This window comes from Apodemus sylvaticus, chromosome 11 (genome assembly GCF_947179515.1).
Source record: "Apodemus sylvaticus chromosome 11, mApoSyl1.1, whole genome shotgun sequence".
NCBI lineage: Eukaryota > Metazoa > Chordata > Mammalia > Rodentia > Muridae > Apodemus > Apodemus sylvaticus.
Genome location: NC_067482.1, coordinates 33,360,658 through 33,385,229, shown reverse-complemented (window position 1 = coordinate 33,385,229; position 24,572 = coordinate 33,360,658). Strand labels below are relative to the sequence as shown.

Genomic DNA, 24,572 nt, shown 5'->3' with positions numbered 1-24,572 from the left:
CCAGTCAGGTCCTGAAGTTTACACAAGTATTTTTTCTATTTAGTCCAAGTGCTTCCATCTAGGGATCTTAGCTTGGGTTAGTTTTTTCCAGTGGTTAAACGATTTAAAAGACAGGAAATAAATAACAGCAAACAAGTTTTATTAAAAGCCAAAGTATATACATTCTCTCACAACAAAGACAGACTCTCCACTAGTGGAGAGGGGATTTTGAAAACCCAGTCCCCCTCACCCATTCTCCCTGGACATCAATATTTTTAGTGGTACAGGGTGGGTCCCCCTCTCCTTATTCTGGATTGGCCAACTTCAACAAGAGAGATGATGCGCACAGATTCTGCTTCACAGAAGCAGAGACATGTCCAGGACTGACCTCAGGCACGTCAGCAGAGTGAAAAAGGCCACTAGGCCATCAGATCAAACAGGGGACATCCTGATGAACAGGATCCCAGGCAAGCCTTCCTAAGCCATTCCCACCAGGGGCATTTTTAGTTTGGGGAGTGATTCACCTTCAGCTGGTGTTCAGGGACCCTGCCTCTTTACTCAACGTTGGTTCTCAAGGACACGTTATTTTCACTCTTGGGCTGTTTTGCTCTTCTCTCTTTTCTCGGAGCTGGAGACCATCCCAGCCCTGGACTACTGGGCTTGGAAGACAAACATCCTTAGGGAGCTGACAAGACGGCACTGGCCACTGAGCCTAAGGACTCACCGAGTTTGGTTCCACACCAGGTAGAGGGTAGATGACTCCACAGATTGTCTTCTGTACACACACACACTCACACACACACAGACACAACATCTGTTCCTAGCACTCATGCCAGAAAGCTAAAAAAGAAAAAAACCACCCTTAACTACAGGTCTAGGGAATCTGATGCCTCTTAACCTCTGAAGGCAAATATACAAGTGCATATGTGCCCCACCCCACAAGACTAAAATAAAAAACCCAGATGTGGTGGCTGCATATCTAATCCATTCCAGGGCTCAGGAGGCAGAGGCAGGCACATTTCTGAGTTTCAGTCTAGCTGGGGCATTCAAATGAGATCTCAAAAAACAAACGAAAAAAACCAAAAAAACAAACAAACAACCCATAAACACGCTAAACATGCTTGGTTTGACCTGGGAAGGCCAAAACCATGTTCTCAAGCTTGAACAGAGCATGACAACCTACTGATACAATGTCTACAACTGCATGGATCACACCTGGGTTATGGTGCATTGTGTAGTTGCTGTCCACTGCTCAAAAGACAGCGAGAGGGATGAGTTAAAAAAGGAAGAGATTTGAAGAGATGCATTCTCAAGAAAATGAGTGGCAATATTGGCTTCCCCAGAGAAACAAGCAACTAGTTAAAGGAAATTACTCATGGCACCGTGGAGGCTGGCTGGTCAAAGTCGCCAGGCCAGACCAGCAGGGTGGAAGTTTAGGTATCGATTTCTTGAGCTCTACAAGCCAGCGGGCTGGAAACTGAGGAGAATTTGATGCTTCTCATTTTTTTTTTCCTTTTTCGAGACAGGGTTTCTCTGTGTAGCCTTGGCTGTCCTGGCTTTGTAGACCAGGCTGGCCTCGAACTCAGAGAACCTCCTGTCTCTGCCTCCCACGTGCTGGGATTAAAGACGTGTGCCACCACTGCCCGGCTATGCTTCAGTCTTAGGATCCAGGCTTTTCCCAGACACCTGAAGACCGCTTTGTCTTTGTGCCACAGATTTTCCTTTTCTAGATAACTTAGTGTGTGGCACTGCCAGGCATCTTTTATGTGTTTTTTTGTTGTTGTTTTGTTCTGTTTTTTTGTTTGTTTGGTTTTTTGAGACAGGGTTTCTCTGTGTAGCCCTGGCTGTCCTGGGATTCACTCTGTAGACCAGGCCTTGACCTACCTCTGCCTCCCAAGTGTGGGACTAAAGGTGTGTGCCACCACGCTGTTAAAGATTGTTCCACAAGGTGCTGGCATTCTATTTTCCAATGACTTGACTTACTGCCCTCCTTCTTGGCATGTGTTTGCCCAGCTCGTAAGAGATGGACTATTTGTTAAAATGCCTGAATCAGAGAAATAAGATCTCACCAGCTGGTTGGTGCCAGGTATGGAATGCAGTGCTGTCTTCATGGTGCACACCATAATGTACTGATTACTACTATTTTTAAAAAGTACACGTATAAACACATTTATTACATATATTTGTCGCCAAAAAAAATAAAAATCACAGGCAAAAACACCCCCCAAAATAACAGAAAGTAGGCTTACATTAATTTGGGACCTTAGTTGTGTTCAAACACGTTTTTCATCCTTTCTGCATATAGTACTCATTATATACATTTAAAGCAGATAAAACAAGGCTTGAAATTGGTAAAAAAAAAAAAAAAAAGTTAATTAAATCCATATTCAGAAATTTGTAAAATAAAAGGTAACAATGAAGAAATAATTAAGAAAGTTGTACAAACGACCTTGGTTATTATTTCCCTTTATAAAAGCATTCCAATAAAACAAAATAAACACTATGGAAAACACAAAAGTCAAATTAGAGATTTTGGTTGTAGTACCTTCCCTGAGTTTCTTTGTAAAACATCAAATTTAAATAAGGCCATTTAAAAAATTGACCTAAGGGCCTCACCCCTCCGTACTGCCAAAGGAAATGCATTGAACATAAGAAGCCGCATCCACTGAATTGGCCCCTGGGCTGTGAGATGCCAGTCTGCCAGTGTCTACCCACAGGGTAACCTCAGGCACTGCAGCGCGTGACCTTAAAGTACCAACATTTTATCTTGACCTGCCACTATGGAACACATGACACTATATACCAAATGTAGGCAGTTATTAATAAATATATTTCTAAGTGGGTTTGGAAAGTATATAGCAAATTTTGGCAACATTATAGAAATAATTATTTTTCCATGTGAAAAATCTTACATAAACAGGAGTTAGCAAATCACCTCAATCCACTAAATCTGCGTCATAAAAAAATTAAAAATAAAATGTCACTAGACCTAACTAAATAAGGTAGAAAAAACATGATTATGAGCTAACACTTGGTTACAGGCAATCTAATTCCCAAAACAGTGGCTGTCCATCACAAACTGAAAATTCATTTAGCAAAAGCTAATTAACATTAGCTTCTGAAAAGCTAATGACCATGCACTGCAAAATGCAGGGGTGAAACTGCAGTCCTACACAGCCTACGACAATTCCTATACTATATATTAAATGTATGACTGACTCAGGAAACAAATGAGGAGTCCGAGGCACAGAAGAGGCTTTTTATCTTGAGTCAGGGAAGCCCAGGTTGGCCTTGAACTGGAAATTCTCCTGCCTCAGCTTCCCAGGTAGGTCTTCATTTTTTAAGAGTTGTACATTGGTCCCCAGAGCCACACGTGTGCATGGGATGGAAGAATCTAAGATGAAGGCTATAATTACAGGCTTGACTGTATGGACTACCTATGGGGCACGATGAATTCAAATTCTTCATGAATGGGACTTTATAAAGCCCCACCCTGTGTACGTAACACCCCTAATCTAGCCTCTTATAAACCTTTCAAACATGGGTCTGGGAAATGCCGCTAACCTCCTGCCTTCTCTCGGGTAAGTCAGTTCTTGTGGTTCAATTTTACCAATTTATCAACCTAAGAAAATCTCAAAGTTTAAGGTATATATACATAAGCATGTGGTGTCCATTTTGTATCAACTGAGTGACAATATGTAAACCACTTGATGACCTTTCAGACTGGACGCAGCATGTCTGCCCAGGCAGCTACCATTCCAGATCCACAGGGTACTGCCCAGTGAGGCAGGCCGTACAGTGTCCTGTCTTCTCGAAATAGCCCACACCATTCCCATTTTCTTGAATTGAAATATCACGTTTTTTCAGTTTCTGCTTCTTGAATTTTATTTCCTGTTGCACAGATGAAACCAGTCCTTCCACTGACAGATAGACCACGCTGTTAGCTCCTGTGGGAGGAAAGGAAAACATGTCTCACCACAACACAGCTGCAGACAGCTCTTTCAAGTCAGGATGAAATGATGAAAACTTCTCTCTTAGCCTTCCTGAAAAAAGGAAGCTGGCCGTGAGGATATAAAGCGCAGTTCCCACTGCTCTGGCAGCTGAGGGAGGATGATGCTAAGTTCTCGCCCACCAGGACAATTCAAACTCTTAAAGGAGAGGGAAACTGGGAACGTGGCTTAGTGGTAAAATGCTGGTTCGGAACATTCAAATCTCTCCATTCAATCCTGTGTGTGCAGTGAGAGTCATTCTACTCTAAAAGCACCGTCTTCTGATCTTGCTCTGACCCACATCTCTAATATAAAAAGTGCCCCATCCCCTTTACTCTTTAGAATAATTGTGTTCAGTGTTAGAATAATTACTGTGGAGTTTTTGGTTTTGTTGAATCAAGGTCTCAATCTGTAGTCCTGTCTATCCTGGAATTACCTTTGTAGACCAGGGTGGCCTTAAACTCAGACCTGGCTGTCCCTGCCTCCCATCTTAGAGTCAAAGGCATGTGTCACCACATAAAATAGGATTTGCAATCTTTATGTTTAAATTATTTCTAGAAGATAACTTTTGGTGCTACTGTGATTTGCCCCAGTACATATATGTGTGTATGCAGTCATGCACACATGCATCTGTAGAGGGCCAAGGCTGATGGTCTCAGGGTGACCGACTCTGCGATCTAGCCAGCCAGCTTACTCTTTGTGTATGGTCTCCACATGCTGAACTCTGGAATTACACACATACCTACTCCATGTAATGTTTACAAACTCAACTCTGGTTCCCCAAAACTTGCATAGCCAGATCTATAACCACTGAGCAACCTCCCCAGCACTCAAATTTATCTTCCAACTAATTGCTGTTTTACACAAAAGTAGACTTAAAATTAAAAGTTAATATTTACAGAAATGTTAACACCTACCGAGGTATTCTGCAAGACATTCAAATTCTGGTTTATTGGCTATGAGCTCTTCTTTTGTAGGAATGTTTATTCCCATGAAGCATGGATATTTTATCGGTGGTGAAGCAACTCGGATGTGCACCTTGGAGAAAAATTGTTTCATATACTCAGTCAAACTAGTTATGCATTCCTGTTGAAGAATGTATATTCCTAATGCTGGTTCTGTTTTGTGTGAATGCCGGCATGGTACTCTGCTGTTCTTTAATGAAAATCTTACTACTAATTGTAACTTGGCTCCTTCTGTCTACTCTATTGGTTTTGCCCTTTCTGTTTGGTCCATCACACCATTATAACCAGTAGCTACATGTTATTTAATCTTCAGAGAGATTTAAATGGCCACAGCATATTTCATCACATAGGCAGACGTGTCACTTTATACCCTTTAATCTATGTGCAAGGTATGTGGTTAGCAATTCTTACTATAGCAACAGAGGCCGAATTTATTAAAGCCTCTTGTTTCTACACTATCATGTTCATAGTTTCAACAGTGAGATCAGCAGAACCATAATCAGTCATAAAAAACCCTAGTGTTCTTGAAATGTTCTAAGTACAGGCTATCCTCATTGCTTGCCATCCCACTTTTCAAATTCATTCAACTATTAAATACATATGGCATCCTGCTTCTATAATTGAAGGGAGTGAAAGATTTAAAGTTAGAATAAAGTTTGAAATTTAAAAATACAGCCTAATGAACGTGCACCTTGGAGTTGGTGCAGAGGGAACAAACACTGCAAAGAACTGCGTCACACTGGTTCTGTGGGCTTTTCAAAGAATTTGAAGGTACAGTAACATGATGGGCTGCCTGGAGGACAAGGTGACTGAGGGCAGTGAGCACGACGTGAAGTGAGTAAAAATAAATACATTTAAAAAGAAAATGCCTCCATAGTTCCGGTTGGAGACAGCCTTGTAAGGGGAGGGCCCAGCCTGCTGTGGGTGGTGCCATCCCTGGGCTGGTGGTCCCGGGTTCTTCTGAAAGAACGCAGGCTGAGCAGGCAGTGAGGAGCAAGCAAGCCATAAGCAGCGCCCGTCCATGCCTCTGCATCAGCTCCCGCCTTCCAGCTTCCTGCCCTGCTTAAGTCCCTATCCTGACTTCCGTCAATGATGAACTGTAATATGGACGTCTCAGCCTAATAACCCTTTCATCTCCAACTCCAAGGTTTTTTTGGGTCGTGGTGTTTCATTGCAGCAATAGAAACCCTAACTAAGATACATGATGTCTAAAGGAACAATATATAACATTAATTCAGAAATACTATATTGAGAAAAATATTTGGGCTTTTTAGCTGTGGGTTTGTTTGTCTGAGATAGGATTATCAGCAGCCACAGCTGGCCTTGAACACTTGATCCTCGGCCACAGCCTCCCAAGTGCTGGGAGAGACCTTCTATGTTTAGCTTTTCAACCTACTAAAGATTAAACTTAGTATAGCGTAAGAGTAGTTAGCCTCCGTATTGCTGCCCAGCTATCATAGTGCAATCTGATAGGCAAAGCCCCACTGACCGTCCACTTGGATAGAGTACTTTTTATGCCAGTATCATAAGTTTATTATTATAAATAGGGCTGCTATGAACATAGTAGAGCATGTATCCTTATTACATGGTGGGGCATCCTCTGGGTATATGCCCAGGAGTGGTATAGCAGGATCTTCCAGAAGTGAGGTGCCCAGTTTTCGGAGGAACCACCAAACTGATTTCCAGAGTGGTTGTACCAATTTGCAACCCCACCAGCAGTGGAGTGTTCCTCTTTCTCCACATCCTCTCCAACACCTGCTGTCTCCTGAATTTTTAATCTTAGCCATTCTGACTGGTATAAGATGAAATCTTAGGGTTGTTTTGATTTGCATTTCCCTAATAATTAATGAAGTTGAGCATTTTTTAAGATGCTTCTCCGCCATCTGAATTTCTTCAGGTGAGAATTCCTTGTTTAACTCTGTACCCCATTTTTTAATAGGGTTGTTCGGTTTTCTGGAGTCTAACTTTTTGAATTCTTTATATATATTGAATATTAGCCCTCTATCTGATGTAGGATTTGTGAAGATCTTTTCCCAATTTGTTGGTTGCCGATTTGTCCTCTTGATGGTGTCGATGCTGGAAAGAACCCAGGTATCCCTCAACAGAAGAGTGGATGCAAAAAATGTGGTATATCTACACAATGGAGTACTATTCAGCCATTAGAAACAATGAATTCATGAAATTCTTAGGCAAATGGATGGAGCTAGAGAACATCATACTAAGTGAGGTAACGCAGACTCAAAAGGTGAATCATGGTATGCACTCACTAATAAGTGGTTATTAACCTAGAAAACTGGAATACCCAAAACATAATCCACACATCAAATGAGGTACAAGAAGAAAGGAGGAGTGGCCCCTGGTTCTGGATAGACTCAGTGAAACAGTATTTGGCAAAACCAGAACGGGGAAGTGGGAAAGGGTGGGTGGGAGGACAGGTGAAGAGAAGGGGGCTTACGGGACTTTCGGGGAGTGGGGGGCTAGAAAAGGGGAAATCATTTGAAATGTAAATAAATTATATCGAATAAAAAAAAAGTTTATTATTGGTGCTACAGCATATGTTTTTGTTTTGTTTGGTTTTTTTTTTTTTTTGGATTTAATTTTTTTCGAGACAGGGTTTTTCTGTATAGCCCTGGCTGTCCTGGAACTCACTGTAGACCAGGCTGGCCTCGACTCAGAAATCCACCTGCCTCTGCCTCCCCTCCCAGAGTGCTGGGATTACAGGCGTGCGCCACCACCGCCCGGCTCAGCATATGTTTTATAATACTTACCTCTTTTGCACCGGATTCTTTGAGGAGTTTTATGATGGGTGAGATAGTATTGCCTCTCACAATCGAATCATCTATGAGAACAATTCTTTTGCCTTTAAAGTTGTCAGACAACACGCCAAATTTCTTTGCAACACCGAGTTGTCTTAACCTCATGTTTGGCTGAATGAAGGTTCTTCCTACATACCGGTTCTTACACAGCACCTCCACATATGGCAGCCCACACTGATGGGGGAAATAAATACACATTAGTAGCAATACTGGCCTAAAAATGCCCTTTAGAGACAAAAGGTATTCATCCATGCCTCAAGGTAACTGTCTATAGCACATGTACATTACTTGGTTTAGAAGCTAAGTAAGCATGCTCCTCTATATTACCACTAAACGCTGTATGTAGTCAGAATGCCATCCTGTTGTTAGAAAGGGAAGTGTTTCACTATGTTGCCTAGGCTGGCCTCCAACTCACAGCAATGCCTCAGTTTCTCTATTACTGGGATTGAAAGCCTATACTACCACAAAACAGCCCCTTTTAAAAAACGGAGGCCACAGACTTTCAGGTAAGATGCTCGACCAGAAGCTTCCTCTGTGTGACCCCATGAAGAAGAGCTGTGGAAACTCACAGGGGAATTAACAGTTTAGAACACTGAGAAAAGGATGAGCTCCCCACCAGAGAAGCTAGCCGACCTAAGATCTACGCTGGGGGTCACGCCCGGGGGTCTTCCAGAGAGGAAACATCCACGGGCAAGCTAGAAATAAAGGGTAATGGAAGGCTTGTGACGGGGAAGCACAGTGGGGAAGCAAGAGTGCAGAACGAAAGGGGAGAGGGGCTGGAGAGACGGCTCAGCGGCTGAGAGCACTGACTGCTCTTCTGAAGGCCCTGAGTTCAAATCCCAGCATCCACATGGTGGTTTACAACCATCTGTAATGGAATCTGATGCCCTCTTCTGGTGTGTCTGAAGTCAGCTACAGTCTACTTACATATAAAAAATAAATAAATCTTTAAAAAAGGAGGGGAGGGATGAGTAAGAACACGTAAATGACATGCGTGTGGAAATGTCACAGTGAAATCTATATTCTGTGTGCTGTTAATCATTTAAAATGGGGGACAATATTCTAATCTTTGGGTGATGAAAAACTACTTATTGCTTGCATGTATGCACAAGCATGTGCATGTGTGTGCCCCTGAGCTTGTGTGGAAGTTGGGGGACAGGTCACTAGAGTCAGCTCTCCCTCCACCATGTGTTTCCCAGGCACTCACCCAGAACCCACTGGGCCATGGCTCGGCCCACTTTCTGGGGAGAGATGTCTAGGAACTCACGCAGAGGAATCAACATTAGACCCCAGATCTTTCCTTCTTACAGTGAATCAATGGCTTTCCCCTTTGTGGGTCACATTTATTTCACTGCTAGATGACTAACCCAGGTAATAATTAAAAGTAAATACCTTTGTCGCATATCCCAGAGCTGCAGGTGTAGCAGATTCTGGAACTGTGCTAACCAAGTCCGCCTCCACGGGTGCTTCAATCGCCAGCTGCTGACCACATCGGTACCTTACGGTATAAACCATCTGGTCTGGAAGGTTTGGAAAGGAACCCAAATTGTCTTAACTTAGCGTAACTTCACCTTAATATGTATTAGATAATCTTTATTATTTAAAGAAAAACAAAATCTAACAGTTGAAAAGAGGAGCAGTTATGGCTTGTAACTCAGTAACAGAGTCACAGCATACAGCCATGTTCCTCCCAAGAACCACATAAGCCTCTGGGCCAAGGACTCTCATGTTTCAATAAGATAAATGAGATTAATTAAACAGTCAAAGAGAAGAAATATACTTACCTTCAAACATACTATCTGGTCTTGCAAAATAAACATATTCAAAGATACAGAAAGCCACAGGGTCTCCTTTAGACCTTGGAATTATATCAAGAGTTCGGATACCATGTCTGGATATTTCTACAATTTCTCCAGGTTTGACTTCATGGCAATACCTTAGGAAAAACACACAAACAACCAGAAGACATTTGTGAGACCTATCATTTCATACAATAAATATATGCTAATTTTTAAAAGGCAAAAGAAAAGGATTTTTATTTTCTCTATTGTTTTTTAAATGTAGGGCTTTAAAACCAAGGGACCTATATTTTATTGATTTTTGAAAAATAAAGGGGTCAGTAAGCACTCTGTCACGTGCCCACTGTCAAGTCTTGACAGCGCACACATTCTATGATCTATCACTTCACTTTGAAAGTGATTCTGCCTTTTTTGAGAGGAAGAGAGACAGAGAGGAGAGGATAGTTTAATTAATTTTTCCTAGTATGACTTAAGTTGCTGGTGAACTGTTCACAGGTAAGGACACTTGACAATCTAAGATGTGATTGCTGGAGCCCACACGGCAGAAGAAAAGAACTGAGTCCCACAAGTTGTCCTCTTACCCTTCATAGGTGCACAGTGGCACACCTCCCTTCACGACACAAAGTAAAGATAAAAAGTAAGGCCTTGGCAAGTGAGATGGCTCAGTGGGTAGAGACGTTTGCTGCTGAGCCTAAAGACCTTAGTTTGAGCTCTAGGGCCCACAGCGTGGGAAAAGAGAACTGACTCCTACAAGATGTCCTTTGAGGGTGCATGTGCCCCTCCCAACAATGTCTCAATCTGTAATCTCAGCTCTCGGGAGGCAGAAGAATTACCACAGTTCCAGGGTGACCTGGGTTAGAGTGAGGCCTAGGCTCAAAACCAAACACATGAACAAGTGAGCAGTGACATTTTAAAGACTGACAGTATTTTCAAAATCAGAAGGTAGTACAGGAACATTAAAGTCAGTATAATTGCTATGCACACCTTAAATAACAAAACACATTTATAGATGCTTTCTTACAGCAAAGAAAAAGGCATGGAAAAGTAAAAAATAACCAGATGGGCGGTGGTGGCACAAGCCTTTAATCCCAGCAGAGGCAGGAGAATCTCTGTGAGTTCAAGGACTGCCTGGTCTACAGAGTGAATTCCAAGATAGCCAAGGCTACAGAGAAACCCTCCCTGCCTCAGAAACAAAACAGAACAAAACAAAACAAAAAAAAAAAAAAGTAAATAATTAGGAAAAAATATCTATCACCTCCCTTTAAAAATTATAATCCCTCCCTCTCATTTCTTTATCTCTCGTTTTTGGATACAGGGTTGCCCAAGCTGACATTAATTAACTTTAAGGTTCAAATACTTTTCCCACCTTAACTTGCACACCGTCAGCCCTCATTTTTTTCTACATTTTTTCCCCTTAACCGTTTTTTTCTCATAAATGTTTTTTCCCTATGTTTTTTCTCATAAACGTAGAGGGAAATAATATGATGAACAGGAGACAACTTACCTCGCACCAATAGATAAAAAGCTACACGACTCTGAAGACACCACCCATCCGTCAGTTTCTGAAGATTTTTTCTCTGTAAGTTATAAGACAATCAATTTAGTGAATGGGTTTGGTCCCTTGTTTAGTGTTTACTTTTTTTGTGGACAGAAGCCAGGAGCCTTACACAACCCAGGCAAATACTGTATTAATCAGTGGCATCCCCAGACTCCTCAAGTAATTTTTTTTAAAGAGGTGTTTAGTTTAGGCTGGTGAGACGGCTCATTGGATAGAGGTGCTTTCTGCCCAGTCTGACATCCCCAGCTCGATCCCTGGAAACCGCCAGAGGAGAAGGGACTCCAGACTTACGTCCTCTGATCCTCATATGCCACTGCCTGTCACTGTGCACAAGCACAGGATATAATTTTTTTTTAAAAGAAGTTTCTCCAATAGAACAGCTAAACACCAAATAGAGAAAAGTGGGCATCATCCATCACATTAAAAGCAGGTGGTGCCACATGACTCAAATAAAAGACAATGAACAAGTCAAGTCTCCGTCTCACATTTTATCATGGTTTGAACAGGAGAGTTTGTTAAGTCATAAAGAAATACTGCTGCAGAAATTAAAAAGATAGGCCAAAGACATGAATTATTAGCAATTCACTAAATACTGCGATTGAAAGGTCAGACACGGCCAAAGAAATATATTTTGAAAACTAAAACTAATATTAGCCAATGGCTCAGGGACTAAATTGCTGGCTGGGCAAACAAGGGACTGAGTCTGCTCCCAGCCTCTAGCTAAGCATTAGGCATGGCAGCAATCACCTGAGACTCCAGCTCTGGGGGAGTCCCACAGAAAGTAGAAAGCAACAGAAGTCAACAATTGAAGCTGACCTCTGACCTCTAATCAACACATGCATAGGTGAGCACACCTGTATGCATACATGCACTCACACACTGCCACCCCTTTCGTATATTTTTTAAAAACACCATCTAGGGCTAAAAAGCTTGCTGTGAAATCACAAGGACCAGAGTTCAGATCCCAGCACCCACCTAATAACCCTGACATCCTCCACATCTGTAAACCCAGCCAAGGGTAGGCTTCCAGAAATCTCCAAGCTCAGGAAAGACCCTGCCTCACAAGAATAGGTAGAGACTGACAGAGGATGACACCAGACACCCTCTTCCACCCTCCTTAAGCAGCACAGAGCACAAGCCACATACAAAGCGTGGACTCATATACAAACAAGCCGGGTGGTGGTGGCACACACCTGTGATCCCAGCACTCTGGGAGGCAGAGGCAGGCGGATTTCTGAGTTCGAGGCCAGCCTGGTCTACAGATTGAGTTCCAGGACAGCCAGGGCTACACAGAGAAACCCTGTCTCAAAAAAACCAAAATCCAAAAAAAAAAAACCAAAACAAAAAACAAAACAAAACAAAATTTTAAAAATAAAATATTCTGTGTTTTCTTTCTTCCCTATTTCTTCCTATCCATAAACTTCCAGTAATCTCAGATTTTGGGGGCTCACACAAGAAAAAGGGGAGGAAAGGCAAGGACTTTAAGACTTGACAATTGAAAGATAATTCTGAAAAGCATTATGAAAATCAGATTCCGGATGTCCCTCAATGGAGGAATGGATACAGAAAATGTGGTATATTTACACAATGGAATACTACTCAGCAATCACAAACAATGAATTCATGAAATTCCTAGGCAAATGTTTGGAACTGGAAAATATCGTCCTAAGTGAGGTAACCCAGTCACAAAAGAACACACATGGAATACAATCACTGATAAGTGGATATTAATGAGCCCAGAAGCTCTGAATTCTCAAGACACAGCATATCAAATGATTCCCATGAAGAGGGAAAGAGAGGGCCCTGGTTCTGAAAAGAGTTAATCCAGTTGTAGGGGAGTACCAGGACAGGGAAATGGGAGGGAGGTGATTGGGAAATGGGTGGAGGGAAGAGGGCTTATGAGACCATTGGGGAGGGGGGAACCGGGAAAGGGGGAAGCATTCAGAATGTAAACAAAGAATATAGAAAAAAAATAAAGAGAAACTTGAAAAAAAACGAAAAAAGAAAGAAACCCAGGTTCCTTCCTTCTGAAGCTCACATTACCTTTGTCATTCATATCAGAAAGTGGCATGAGACGGCCGATGCACAGAGGACGATTTCCGTAAGGATCGCGTACTGCGTAAATGACATCCCTGTGCATTATAACCAGAGAGTACGCTGCAGGCGCTTCCTTCATTAAGTTCTTAATTCTGGAATTACAAGGAACCGAATGAATCACTGGCTATAAACACAGGCAAGCAAAGTCCTCATGGCGGGAGCTGCAACTACAGGTCAGTTCTATCTATGTTACCTTGCTACCCAGTCTGGAGTATCGTCTTGTTCCTGAGGAGGGGTGTACGCGAGTAACTGGGTAATCATTTCACTATCAGAGGACGTGGAGAGCCCAATACCATGCCGCAAAAGCTACGGGGGAGAGAGAAGTTTCATCATCACCATTAGATATCCTGCTCCCCATCAAAAAGTAATACACACAGTAATAGAAACCAGGCGTTCTACAGATACTAAGTTACAACCCCTGGGCCCATTAACTGTGTGTATATTCATGGCAGCAGTCCAGAGCTGGGAGCAACCGGAAGTTCCCAAAGCTAAGCAGAACAAAAGTACTTTAGCAGATATGCAGCAGCAGAACTTAAGTCTGAGGGTGAGTACCCTCTACAATCCTGATGAACAGGGCACACTTCTTCCTTAACAGTAGCAAACGGCACCAATGACTGTGGGTGGCATAAATGAACAGTCACACTTCTGACCTCCAAGAGAAGTCAGGAATCAGCATTTCAAATGACTAAATGTAGGAGACATTTAATAAGCACTGGTTGAGTGTACTTTATGATCATAAAGTTCTGACTAGGCTGACCAAGACAGAGGCTGCACCACAGACACATACAGAATGATTTAAGGCGACACCAAAAAGCATTGTCAATGGTGGCTGGCTGTGCAAAGCTCAGTCTAATCCCTGGATAAGGAGCTGTGTCTGAAATCAAGGAGCTACATGATGCTCAGATTGAATTCTTGGGGATGATTATTTCTAAGCAGTAAACTTTTGTAATTCATCTCTAGACTTTTGTTATTGTCTACATTTTTAAAACTACTCACTTTCCCAGTTTTTGGACAGAAATGTGTACTAGAGCTGCCACAGTGTCACTGCCCACAAAGATCCCCAAAGCTACCACAGAGAGCAGGACACTGGAAACTCTAGACCATGAGTCCCCAGCCCTCACTGAGGCTGCTTAGCGGATCGTTAACACTAACAGTAACTCCACGACAGATCATTGTAAGTACTTCCAATTATCTATTTCTTAAGTGTCAAGAACTAGACATTCAGCCTCATGATTGACAGCTGTCAGACCCTGCCTGAGACTTGCTACTGCAGCAGTTACCCAAGAGCTAGCCTGTATTTGCCTGAGGACAGCAGAGACAGAAGCCAGAGACCAGCTGCAGAGCTGCTACTGTTATCTTGCTGGCCCCAGATATGGCAGAGTTGTGAGGAATACTGCTGTGTCATTTGTGACGCAGTGCCTGGTGTTTCCTGGGAAAGGAGACAGCCCCAACTGAGGCTTTCAGCACTTTCAGGGAAATCCCAATGGCTGCCTAATAAATGGGTCAGGACAACTGCAGGGGAGACTCAGACCAACAGTGGTTACCCATAAAACTTATTTCAGTGTGGAGGGAGGGTGTGTGCACCCCAGTTCCAAGAACCCTTAAAGGTTTTTATGCCACGATAGCTTCAATCCAGCCTGCAGTCCACAGTCATCCAGATGACCTCTGGACTTTATCACAGTTGTCTTTGGCACCTCAGGGACAGTCCCTCTCTGAACCACGTCAACTAGTCCAAATACATAAGCAAGGCTCCTCTCACCCCCTGGGCGCCTGTCTGGGAGACTTCCTTCCTGTGCACTGCCCCCGTGCTGCAGCACAGCCACCAATGTGATTAGCTGGCTCATTTGACTAGCTTTGTTGCCCACTTAGGACCTTTCATTATGGGTCCAGCAGACTGAGTTAGCTGAATGAAGAACAGATAGTCCTTGGGGCCCTCATCCCAGGGACACCCAGGAACACCTAGAAGAAAGCTAAAGAGTTCTAAGGGGGTGGTCAGGACCATAGGCTACAGAAAACTACAGAGAATTATAAAGAACTGTGGGAAAGGGCAGAGGAGATGGCTCAGTAGCTGTAAGCACCAGCTGCTTTGCTTGTTGAGGCTCAAACCCCCTGCAACTCCAGTGGCCAGGGATCTAATGCACTCTTGTCTCCAAGGGCACCATCATGCACACGTACACGTCATACTCAGGTGCACACACACAATAAAACAAAGAACTGTGGGGAGTACTGCGAAAGAGAGAGACAGCAGAGAGCTGTGGATACAAGAGCTGTGGAGAAGCTGCCAAGACCTGAGCTGGAAGGCTTCCAAAACACTGCCAACGCTCAGTGGCTCTGGCTACCCAGCACCCCGAGTTCAGGGCTGTAACACTAGACGCTGGGCCACTGGCACGTAGAGCCCAGAGTGGTAACACTAGCAGAGAGCTCTGACACCATAGGCTCAGAACTTGTGACAGCAAGGGAGCTGCACTTTGTGCCTTCACAATTTCTATGTTTATGAAGCAAAGAATCCCTTAGCGGGAAAAAAAATCATAAAAATCACCTTTATTTAGCTAATTAATGTGTTTAATTTCTACTATGAAATATCATCTTCATGTTGACTTGGCATCTCACAATGGGCGCAAAAATACTTCAAAATCTGAAAGGCCTCTCACTAAGCATTTCAGACAAGGAATACTTACTGAGTCTGTGCTCCATTTTCTTCTTACATTTTCATGATATTGTTCAGATAGGGAGAAAAATGCCTGTAATCCCAGAACTTGGGGGACAGAGGCAGGAGGACTGCCATCAGTTTGAGGTTAGCTAGAGCTAGAGCTCTGACCTGGACTACATACAGTAAGACTTGGTCACAAAAAAAGATAAACACATCACTGCCCTTGAAACCTGTGGCGGATAGCTCCAGACTCTTGCCAAACCAGCCTCTGCAGATGCTATGCCCTTAAAAACCTGGTGTGGATCCAAGGCCACGCTCAGTGGCACACTGCTTGCCCAGCGCACAGAAGGACTTGGGCTCAACCTCTGGAACCTCAAACAAAAAAAGAACATGGTACAAACCACAAACTCAGGTGCTTAAATCCTCTTTATATATTTTTCCTCCAAGACAGGGTTTCTCTGTGAAGCCCTCAAACTCAGAGATCTGCCTGCCTCTGCCTCCTGAGTGTTGGGATTAAAGGCGTGCAACGCCGCCACCCAGCCTCTTTATTTCTTACAGTAAGTAACACAATGCAAACCACTGACAAGTTATTTAGGACATAACAAAGAAGGAGGCTATATGCGTGTTCAGAATAGATACTGTTTTCTACTTCCAAATATATATTTTTTATCCACACTTGAACGATCTGAAGAGCCAAAAAGTATATAATGATTTCAGGCTAATCTTTCCTGGCACACAAACTAAAACTAAACTAAACTAAACTAAACCAAAATTGGCTGAGTCACCAAAATAGTTTATTTTATACAATAATGTAATAGGGATAGGATGGGTGGCTAGATACTTCTTGACAGCTTCAGGATAGAGGGAAGCTACCTTGGAAAACAATCACGGGACAGAGGGCACTCAGTATTAGCCCAAACCTCCAAAGAGGGTACAGATGTCAAAGATCAATATGACCACCAAAGGCCAATAATTTAGCAGACATGTCCACAAAACCTAAAAGGACTAGCTTCATGGACCTTCTGTATGCTGAGCATTAGAGAGCTGCGTCCAAAGGGCAGTGAAGCTCCCCCACCCCTGCCTCCTCTCCCCACTCCTCCCACAAGCCCACCCCCCCACAAGCCCACCCCCAGCTCATCACCTGTTCCGTATCCTTCATAATGTCCCTTAAAACCCATCAACACGCACAAATTAAAAATTTTCCTGAGTTCTGTGAACCACCGTGCTACCCAATAACTGAAATCAAAGCGGAATGTAGGAAATCAGTTTACAGCTTATGGGCCCTTAAGTGCTCAAGGCCTTACGGAATGAGCTCTTAACATAGGGGTCCTGATACAGGAGACCTGAGGGAGAATGGAAGTACAGGACGCTAACTGGTTGGCTTACGAAAATCCCACGTGTGGTCTCACCAACACGGTTGTGCTGAGCTCGGACACTGGGAACAGCGCTTGAGTTTTCCTCCCTCACAAACTTTGAACATAGCAACAGTTATAAGGAGATGTTTACAGTGACCCTTTGTGCTGTTGACAGTAACCATAAACCAACATTCCAAATCACCAAGTGGCACTGCTTCCAATCACTTGGGGACCTAGAGCAAGCAAGCCAGGCGATTCTGAAGCAATGGCTCCAGGCACCGAGCTAACAACTGGCAATAACTAGAAGATGCCCTTTGTCGAGATCTTCAACTTCCTTTCATTAACCATCGAAAAGGAGCTGTTAATAAAACAACTCACCTTCTTCCTCAGCCGAGCTGCGTTCACCAGTTCACCATTATGGGCCACTGCTATTTTCCCATGAAGAGTCTCAACAACGAAGGGCTGGCAATTTTCCAGCTCACATTTCCCCGTGGTGGCGTACCTCGTGTGTCCGATTCCAAGATTTGAGACATACAATTTCTTCAAATTGTCTTCGGTAAAAACATGATTTACAAGACCCATTCCCTTGTGAAATCAAAGTAAGAGTAGATCTTAGGAAAAAACCAGAAACTAGGATGGCTAAGTAACAAGATTCTGCTCGGGCCACCCAAATTAGACACGTACTGCCTCTGCGCCCAGAATTTGAATAAACTCACTTTGGGATGGGGGTGCAGGAGACAGGGTTTTACTCTGTCCTCAGAGATTAGCTTGCCTCTGCTTCGCCCTTCCAAATGGGGTGTGTGTGTGTGGGGGGAGGGGTGCCACCACTGCTCAGGTGAATCCACTTTTTTAAATGGACTGGGGATATTCACATTATTAGTTTAGAAATAACACTGAAACACTTCTTTCTTATGACAGATAGTTAGCAGTAAGACTTTATTAGTAGGCAATGAAAATCAAAGCATCTTAAAATATTTAAAGAGATGATCTCGTGGCTTGAATTAACCAGTCTAGCAAAAGATAACTGGCAACGAAATGCATCCTAATTTGATAAATGTGAAGACACACAGTTGAATTGGAAACAGACCTATCCATGAGGATGGCTTTTAGTTGCAATTTTATTTACACCCCCATGCATACTTACTTACTTAGAAACAGAGTCTTACTACATAGGACAAACCAGCCACAAACTCAGATCCACCTGCTTTTGCACCTCAGATCCTGACCACGCCCAGCCTCCACCCCAGACATTAACGACCAGCTGGCACCATTATCTCTAGCATCAGTGTCTTCAATGTTCACACTTACCTTATGCACCCTGAATTTAGGCACCGAACTCCCATCACTGGTCACAATACCAGCGCTCTCCTGACCTCTGTGAACAAAATAAATGCATCATTTCTTAAATCAGATCAACTGATAATAAAGTTCCTGCAGCACTTTATCAACAGGATAGAGGCATCTAATTCTAATTGATAAACCAGGTCCTTCAGTATTTACGTGAATCATCTGACCTGGCTTTCACAGCAATCCTGTGAAATCAGCACTATGATTATGATTCAGAGAGAAATGCAAAGAAAATTAAGTAACATACCAATTGTGCGGCCAGTAGGTTGTACTGCGGGTTCAGAACAGATAACCTAACTCCAGAATTTGGATATCCAATGTCTATAATCTGCCTCTGAATAAAGTCTCAACTGGTGAAGTACGTAGACATCGACATAATAGAAGGCAATACTAGTTGCATATACTAAAGCTGCACGTGACATCAAGTACAGTCTTCTGAGGCAGGGTCTCGGTCTCAGACCTCGGGCTAGCTTCAGGGGTGCCCCTGCCCTCCTCCAGTGTGCTGAGATAGATAACGGCTACCAGATGCAGCTAAAGCTTTTGTCTTTTGCTTTTTATACTTTCCAAACTTTCTCCAACAAATCAATCCCCACCCTCCCTTCGTCTGGTGACAGGTTTTCTATGTAGCCTGGCTGTCCTGGAGCTTGCTATGTAAACCAGGGTGGCCTCAAACTGAGAGAGATCTGCCTGCCACTGCCTCCTTAACGCAGGGATTGAAGGCAAGCACCAGTATCCTGGGCATGAAACAACAGTCTTCGAGTGAGTATTACCTATAAACTCGGCCAAAGTGTAATACCTTTGCAAATGTTTTTCCTTTTTTGTTTTCTGTGCTTGGGTGTTTTGCTTACATGTATGTGTATGCACCATATGGATGCCTGGTATCCCTCCCCCCAAAAAAGTGAGAACCTCTAAAGCTGGAGTTACAGACATTTGTAAGCTGCTACATGGATGCTTGGAACAGAACCTGGGTCCCCTACCTTGCAAGAACAAGTGCTCTTAACCGCTGAGCTACCAATTCAGCCCCAATATTATGCTTTCTAGATACACAGCTATTCAAATTAGATATAAACCTTAAAAAAAAAAATCCCCACAGCTACTACTAACCATTTCCAAGTACTTTTAAAACACTAACACTTTCAATGAAGGCAAAAATTATAGAAGAAAAGAAATAGACTTCCCACCCCCTCAAAGTACTTTAAATTCCCTTTGTCCCAAGGTTAATTTTTCTCTAAATCCCAAATAAGTAAGATCAGCATCATTTATGTCCAGGCGTCTTTAACCACCAGGCCAGCTTATTTGGCAGATCCTCAAGTTACTCTGGCAGGCAGCTTGAACCAGTTAAACTACGCCCTCGCCAGCTCTTACGAGCTTACTGACAACCAGCCCTCTGGTTTCCTAGGAAACAAAAACACGAGCTAGAAATAGCAAATCACTTCCAGGTCACTTTCAACATGGACAGTGGACCTGGAAAACACTGGACTGAGAAGGTTAAAGCTTTACTAAGTGTCTGGGCAGAAAGAAATGTCCGAAAACAACTTTACGGGACACTGAGAAATAAATCTTTGTTTACGTTGCTAAAAGGCTGCGATCACCAAGAGTATGCAGAGATTGGAAACAGTGCTGGGCAAAGTATAAAAACCTCAAATATGAATACAGGACAGTTAAGCATGCCCACAGGTCAGGAGACAGCTCGAGAACGATGAAGTTCTTCCGTGATCTGGACGCAATCCTGCAGTCTGAACCGACCGCCCAGGTAACAGGGGAGAAAGAGGGTAACAGCGAGTGCCCGGCAACCCTGAGCTCAATTACCGCCCCAGAGACCGCCAAAGGTAAAAAAGAAAAACGCCATTCTTTTGTCCGTGCGAGTTCTGAGTACGTATGATAAATGTAGCCTGAAATATCAAGACTTCTGGGTACAAGGTATGAATTTCCACACCATCACTTCCTACAACCCAACACAGCAAAGGCACTAAATTGCTCTAGCAACTGCGGCTGGGTTGATATGCCTCCGAAACACAGACAGGTCTCAATACTTTAGGATTTATTTTTATACCCTTAGCAAAAGGGAAAATATCAACTAATGCTGTCCAGCCGCTGTTAATCGTATAGCTCCAAACAAGACAGAAATTTCTCATCTCATATCCCCAACTCTTAAATGGATAAATAAAAAAACACACACAAAAAAAAATAAAAATAAAAATAAACCTGTAATGGAGCCCCCAGGAACTAGGGCTTCTCCAGGAAACTGAATGCTGGAAATGAAAACAGACGGCCTGCAGGACCTAGTGGAACAACACCTTCCTCTTTCCCGTCAAAGGGTCACTGCCACAGGCAAGGTCAACAGATGGAGAATTCACTCCAGCTTTGGTCAGGACTAAACAAGCCCATTTCCCGGTGTACTGCGTCATTGTCTCAGTGCAGACAAGCATCTGCACACACAGCCAGGCTCTAGGGCTGCAGATCTAATAAGAGAACTTGGAGAAGCAGCCAGGGATAGTAGCTGGCGCCCGCCATCTTTAACAAGGATGCTCTGACAGTTCTCTTCCTTTTAGCTAGTGTCCCCAGCCCTTTGCCACCCTGTTTCTAGTGTGTGTGTGTGTGTGTGTGTGTGTGTGTGTGCCACCCCAGCCCACCCCTACCCCCACCAAGGCAGTTAGTTCTGAGGAATGAGCAGCCCGGGGCTTGCTGACCGAGTGCTACCACTCACCTCCAGGCCTTTCCCAGTTTGGCCTTTCGGGTTGGATATTTCTGTTTATAACAGTGTAGATAAGATGGTTTCTTCCTTTTCTCCCTTCTTCCCCCTCTACACTCCTGGCTCCACCACTGACACCTTTACACCCAAGGACTAACAGCACACACACTTTTAGATTTATCCACTTGTGTAAATGACTACTCATGTCAATGGAATCTCATATAAGGCTCGTGTTCTCATAACCGAAAGCAAGCTGGGCCACATTGCCACAGCGGCCGCTGACTTGCCTCTCCTTGCTTTATACAATTGCACCACGAACAGTAAGCGCTCCGGCGTATGTCTCTAGGTTGCCAGGCACGCATGCCACTTACCCACTGAACCGTCAGGTGGGCCCCTTAAATGTCATTTAATAAACTAGTTGCTGAATAGATAATGAAAGACATTTAATGGATGGCTGTTCTCCAAAATGTTAAAAAAATTACATAATTACAAAGAAAGAAAGAAATAAGTAGGAATTTTGGAACAAATCTTAAAATAGATTAAGTTTTCAAAAAGCCAACACGCAGTCTCAGATCACAGAAGGTAATCAACTGTATAAAACCAACTGTATAAAACAGTAAATCCAAAAACAGCAGTCAAGAAATCCTTAGAGGTGGGTGAGGTCTTCCATAAAATATCATGAAGTCCTTTAAAAATAAATGTAGTTCAAAGGACAGAGATCCAGTGCACACCAACCGGTGACATGAAAGGAACAGAACCAGTTCTGGACCAGGAGCCAGGAATCTAAGTTCTGAGTGGGCCTCTGTGAGGAAACCCTGAAGCAGCCTAGCACATACACTCTTACCCAAAACGGGAGGAGCGGGCGAGGCGCCCTGAAGACCTCTACAACAGACTTTCCTAAAGATGCATTGTGGCTTAGATGACACAACCCTACTGTCTGCACCTAAAGAAGCCAGGGGGACGGCGCGGCAGGTAAGACTGAAACTTTCATGGAAGGAGAAGACGTTAGGTATTTCCGCAGCTATTTCCACCAAAAAAAAGGTAAGCTACCTACTGATAAAGCTACCCAGAGTCTGCCAGGAGCGGTGGGTGGGATCTGAGACTTTGAGATTTACATAGGATCAATACCCACCAGAGACCTAAGGCGAGAGGTGCTCAAAGCCAAGGAATCTAAACGTAATCGCAAAGGATTACTTAGAGTATCAGTGACTTTAAAGTGAAATTCTGAAAGGGAATAAAATAAAATAAAAACTACGTATCTCCTTATGTTCCTACAGTCACTGCTGGAAAAGTCACTATATATATATATATATATATATATATATATATATATATAGTGACTATACATACATACATACATACATACATATATATAGTCACAATATATCAGAAGACAACTTTTCAGATGTAAAACAATGCCTTGACACAGGTAAAGCAAAATGCTCTGTTTACAAGTGTAAGTCAAAATAAGATGTTATTATAGGGTACTGCTATAAATAAATTTAATTACTCCACCTCAGTTCCCAGAAAATTCTTATAGTGAAGCCCTAACTCCCATGATATTTGTGGGAATGGCTCTGGAGAACAATTGTGTTTAGATGAGGTCATGGGGGGGAGGAGCTTCATGATTTTTTTTTTTACAAGAACATAAGATGTTACTTAAGATGTAACTTTATGTGTAATAATGAGTTACAATCATATTTGTGAAATATATGAATGGAAGAAGTTAACAAGAATAAGGTAACTTTCTGTTGGCTGTTGTTCAACATGCAGAGGGGACAGCGTCATTGGAGAACTGATTTAAAATTTGAATCATTGGTCTCCAGCACCAGACACTGAGACAGGGACGAACCCTCTGGGTGAGGCACTGCAGGTTGAGAGAGGGTAGAGAGCTAGCTTTCCGTCTGACTGATGGCTCACCTCTTCCACTGAACAACAGGGCTGCAGGAGAAAGCCTCGGACAGGAGAAAGGCCAGTGACGGCTTACAAGCAAAGCCATACAGTCTAGTAAATTATAAAGCTCTCTTCATTATTAGAGCCAGGGCTGCAGTTCCTCCTGGACTGTTGATAACTAATTAATTCCTAAGTTCATGGTCCAGGAAATTTTGGTCTAGCACAGTGGTTCTCAACTTGTGTGTAACAAGCTCCCAAAAAATATTTATATTATGATTTACAACAGTAGCAAAATTACAGTTATGGAGTAGCAACAAAAATAATTTTACAGTTGGGGGTCACCACAACATGAAAGGCATTAAGGGTCACAGTGTTAGGAAGGTTGGAAATTTCAGAGCTAACCTAGCACCTACATGCTTAAGCGTCCTCAAGCAAGGCTGTGGCTGGGAATCACAGAGAGGTGCCATGCTCAGACAATGTGACCAGCCCACAATATGACAGAGCACAGAGCACAGCACACAGGCACTGATTTGATCCCACTCAGATGCAAGATTCGCTAATTCTAGTAAGCTATCACTTAAAACACTCGAGAATGCAGTGAGAGAAAGCAGCCACTGACAAGGATCAAGAAACTCTCCGACTACTCTTGTTACAAAAGGAACCTCCACAGAACTGTTATCTCACTGAAATACCCAGAACCACGAAGGAGGAACTCCCGATTCTCTTTACTGTGTGATAATCACTGTTGTGTTTCTGTTCTCAGTGTGATTACTCACAGATGTAGTATTACACAGCCGATTTATCTCTTACTTCATTTAGCATAATGTCTTCGGGTTCAGGTGTACCTGTGCTACAATCTGCACAGTTATTCATCTGTTGACGATCATTAGAGTTCTGCCTTTCGGCTATGCTGCTATAAGGAACAAGAGCGCACAAAGGCCTTGGTTCCGGCTTCAGTTCTTGTTGGGGGAGGGAGGGGAGACAGAAACTCCTAGGTCATGGTAATGTGTTTAATGTTTATACTGTTTATGCAGAGCAAGTACCTGACTCCACGTTGAACCTGTTTTCAGCTCTGGGGTATAAAAGCATTGCGGTTACTGAACCATTTTATCTTTCCACTACGATCTTTAAAAGGCTACAGAGTTAGAGCGATTTAAACAGATGTCCAGACTTGCATGAGGCCTGGAAATCACTTGGCACTAAAACCTAGCAAATTATCCCTCTCCGCCCTCCCTTTGGCTGCTCTACTCCAGTATTCGTCAAGGCCATTTACTGGTTTATCAAGAAAACCTCCCCAGCAGCAACCGATTTTATTAAAGCATCCGAGAGAATAATCATATTCTCTTTCTTGTCTGAGCTTATATATATATATATCTTACATACATACATACATACATACATACATACATACATATATATATATGTAAGAAAA

General features: G+C 43.0%; 1 protein-coding gene across 2 annotated transcripts in view; it reads right to left on the bottom strand.

Moving 5' to 3' along the window:
• Nucleotides 1–122: 122 nt before the first annotated feature.
• Ppat (phosphoribosyl pyrophosphate amidotransferase) overlaps nucleotides 123–24,572 on the bottom strand; it is a 34,782-nt gene continuing 10,332 nt past the window's right edge. The window contains exons 2-11 of one of the 2 annotated variants that reach the window (XM_052199599.1): nucleotides 18,517–18,583; nucleotides 17,587–17,793; nucleotides 13,397–13,509; nucleotides 13,150–13,295; nucleotides 11,053–11,125; nucleotides 9,534–9,685; nucleotides 9,142–9,269; nucleotides 7,702–7,923; nucleotides 4,886–5,006; nucleotides 123–3,926 (exon numbers count right to left, since the gene is read on the bottom strand). In XM_052199599.1, the coding sequence (XP_052055559.1) occupies nucleotides 3,730–3,926; nucleotides 4,886–5,006; nucleotides 7,702–7,923; nucleotides 9,142–9,269; nucleotides 9,534–9,685; nucleotides 11,053–11,125; nucleotides 13,150–13,295; nucleotides 13,397–13,509; nucleotides 17,587–17,793; nucleotides 18,517–18,583 (1,426 nt within the window). In that variant the 3' untranslated portion in view covers nucleotides 123–3,729. The other variant, XM_052199600.1, reaches the window with a different exon arrangement.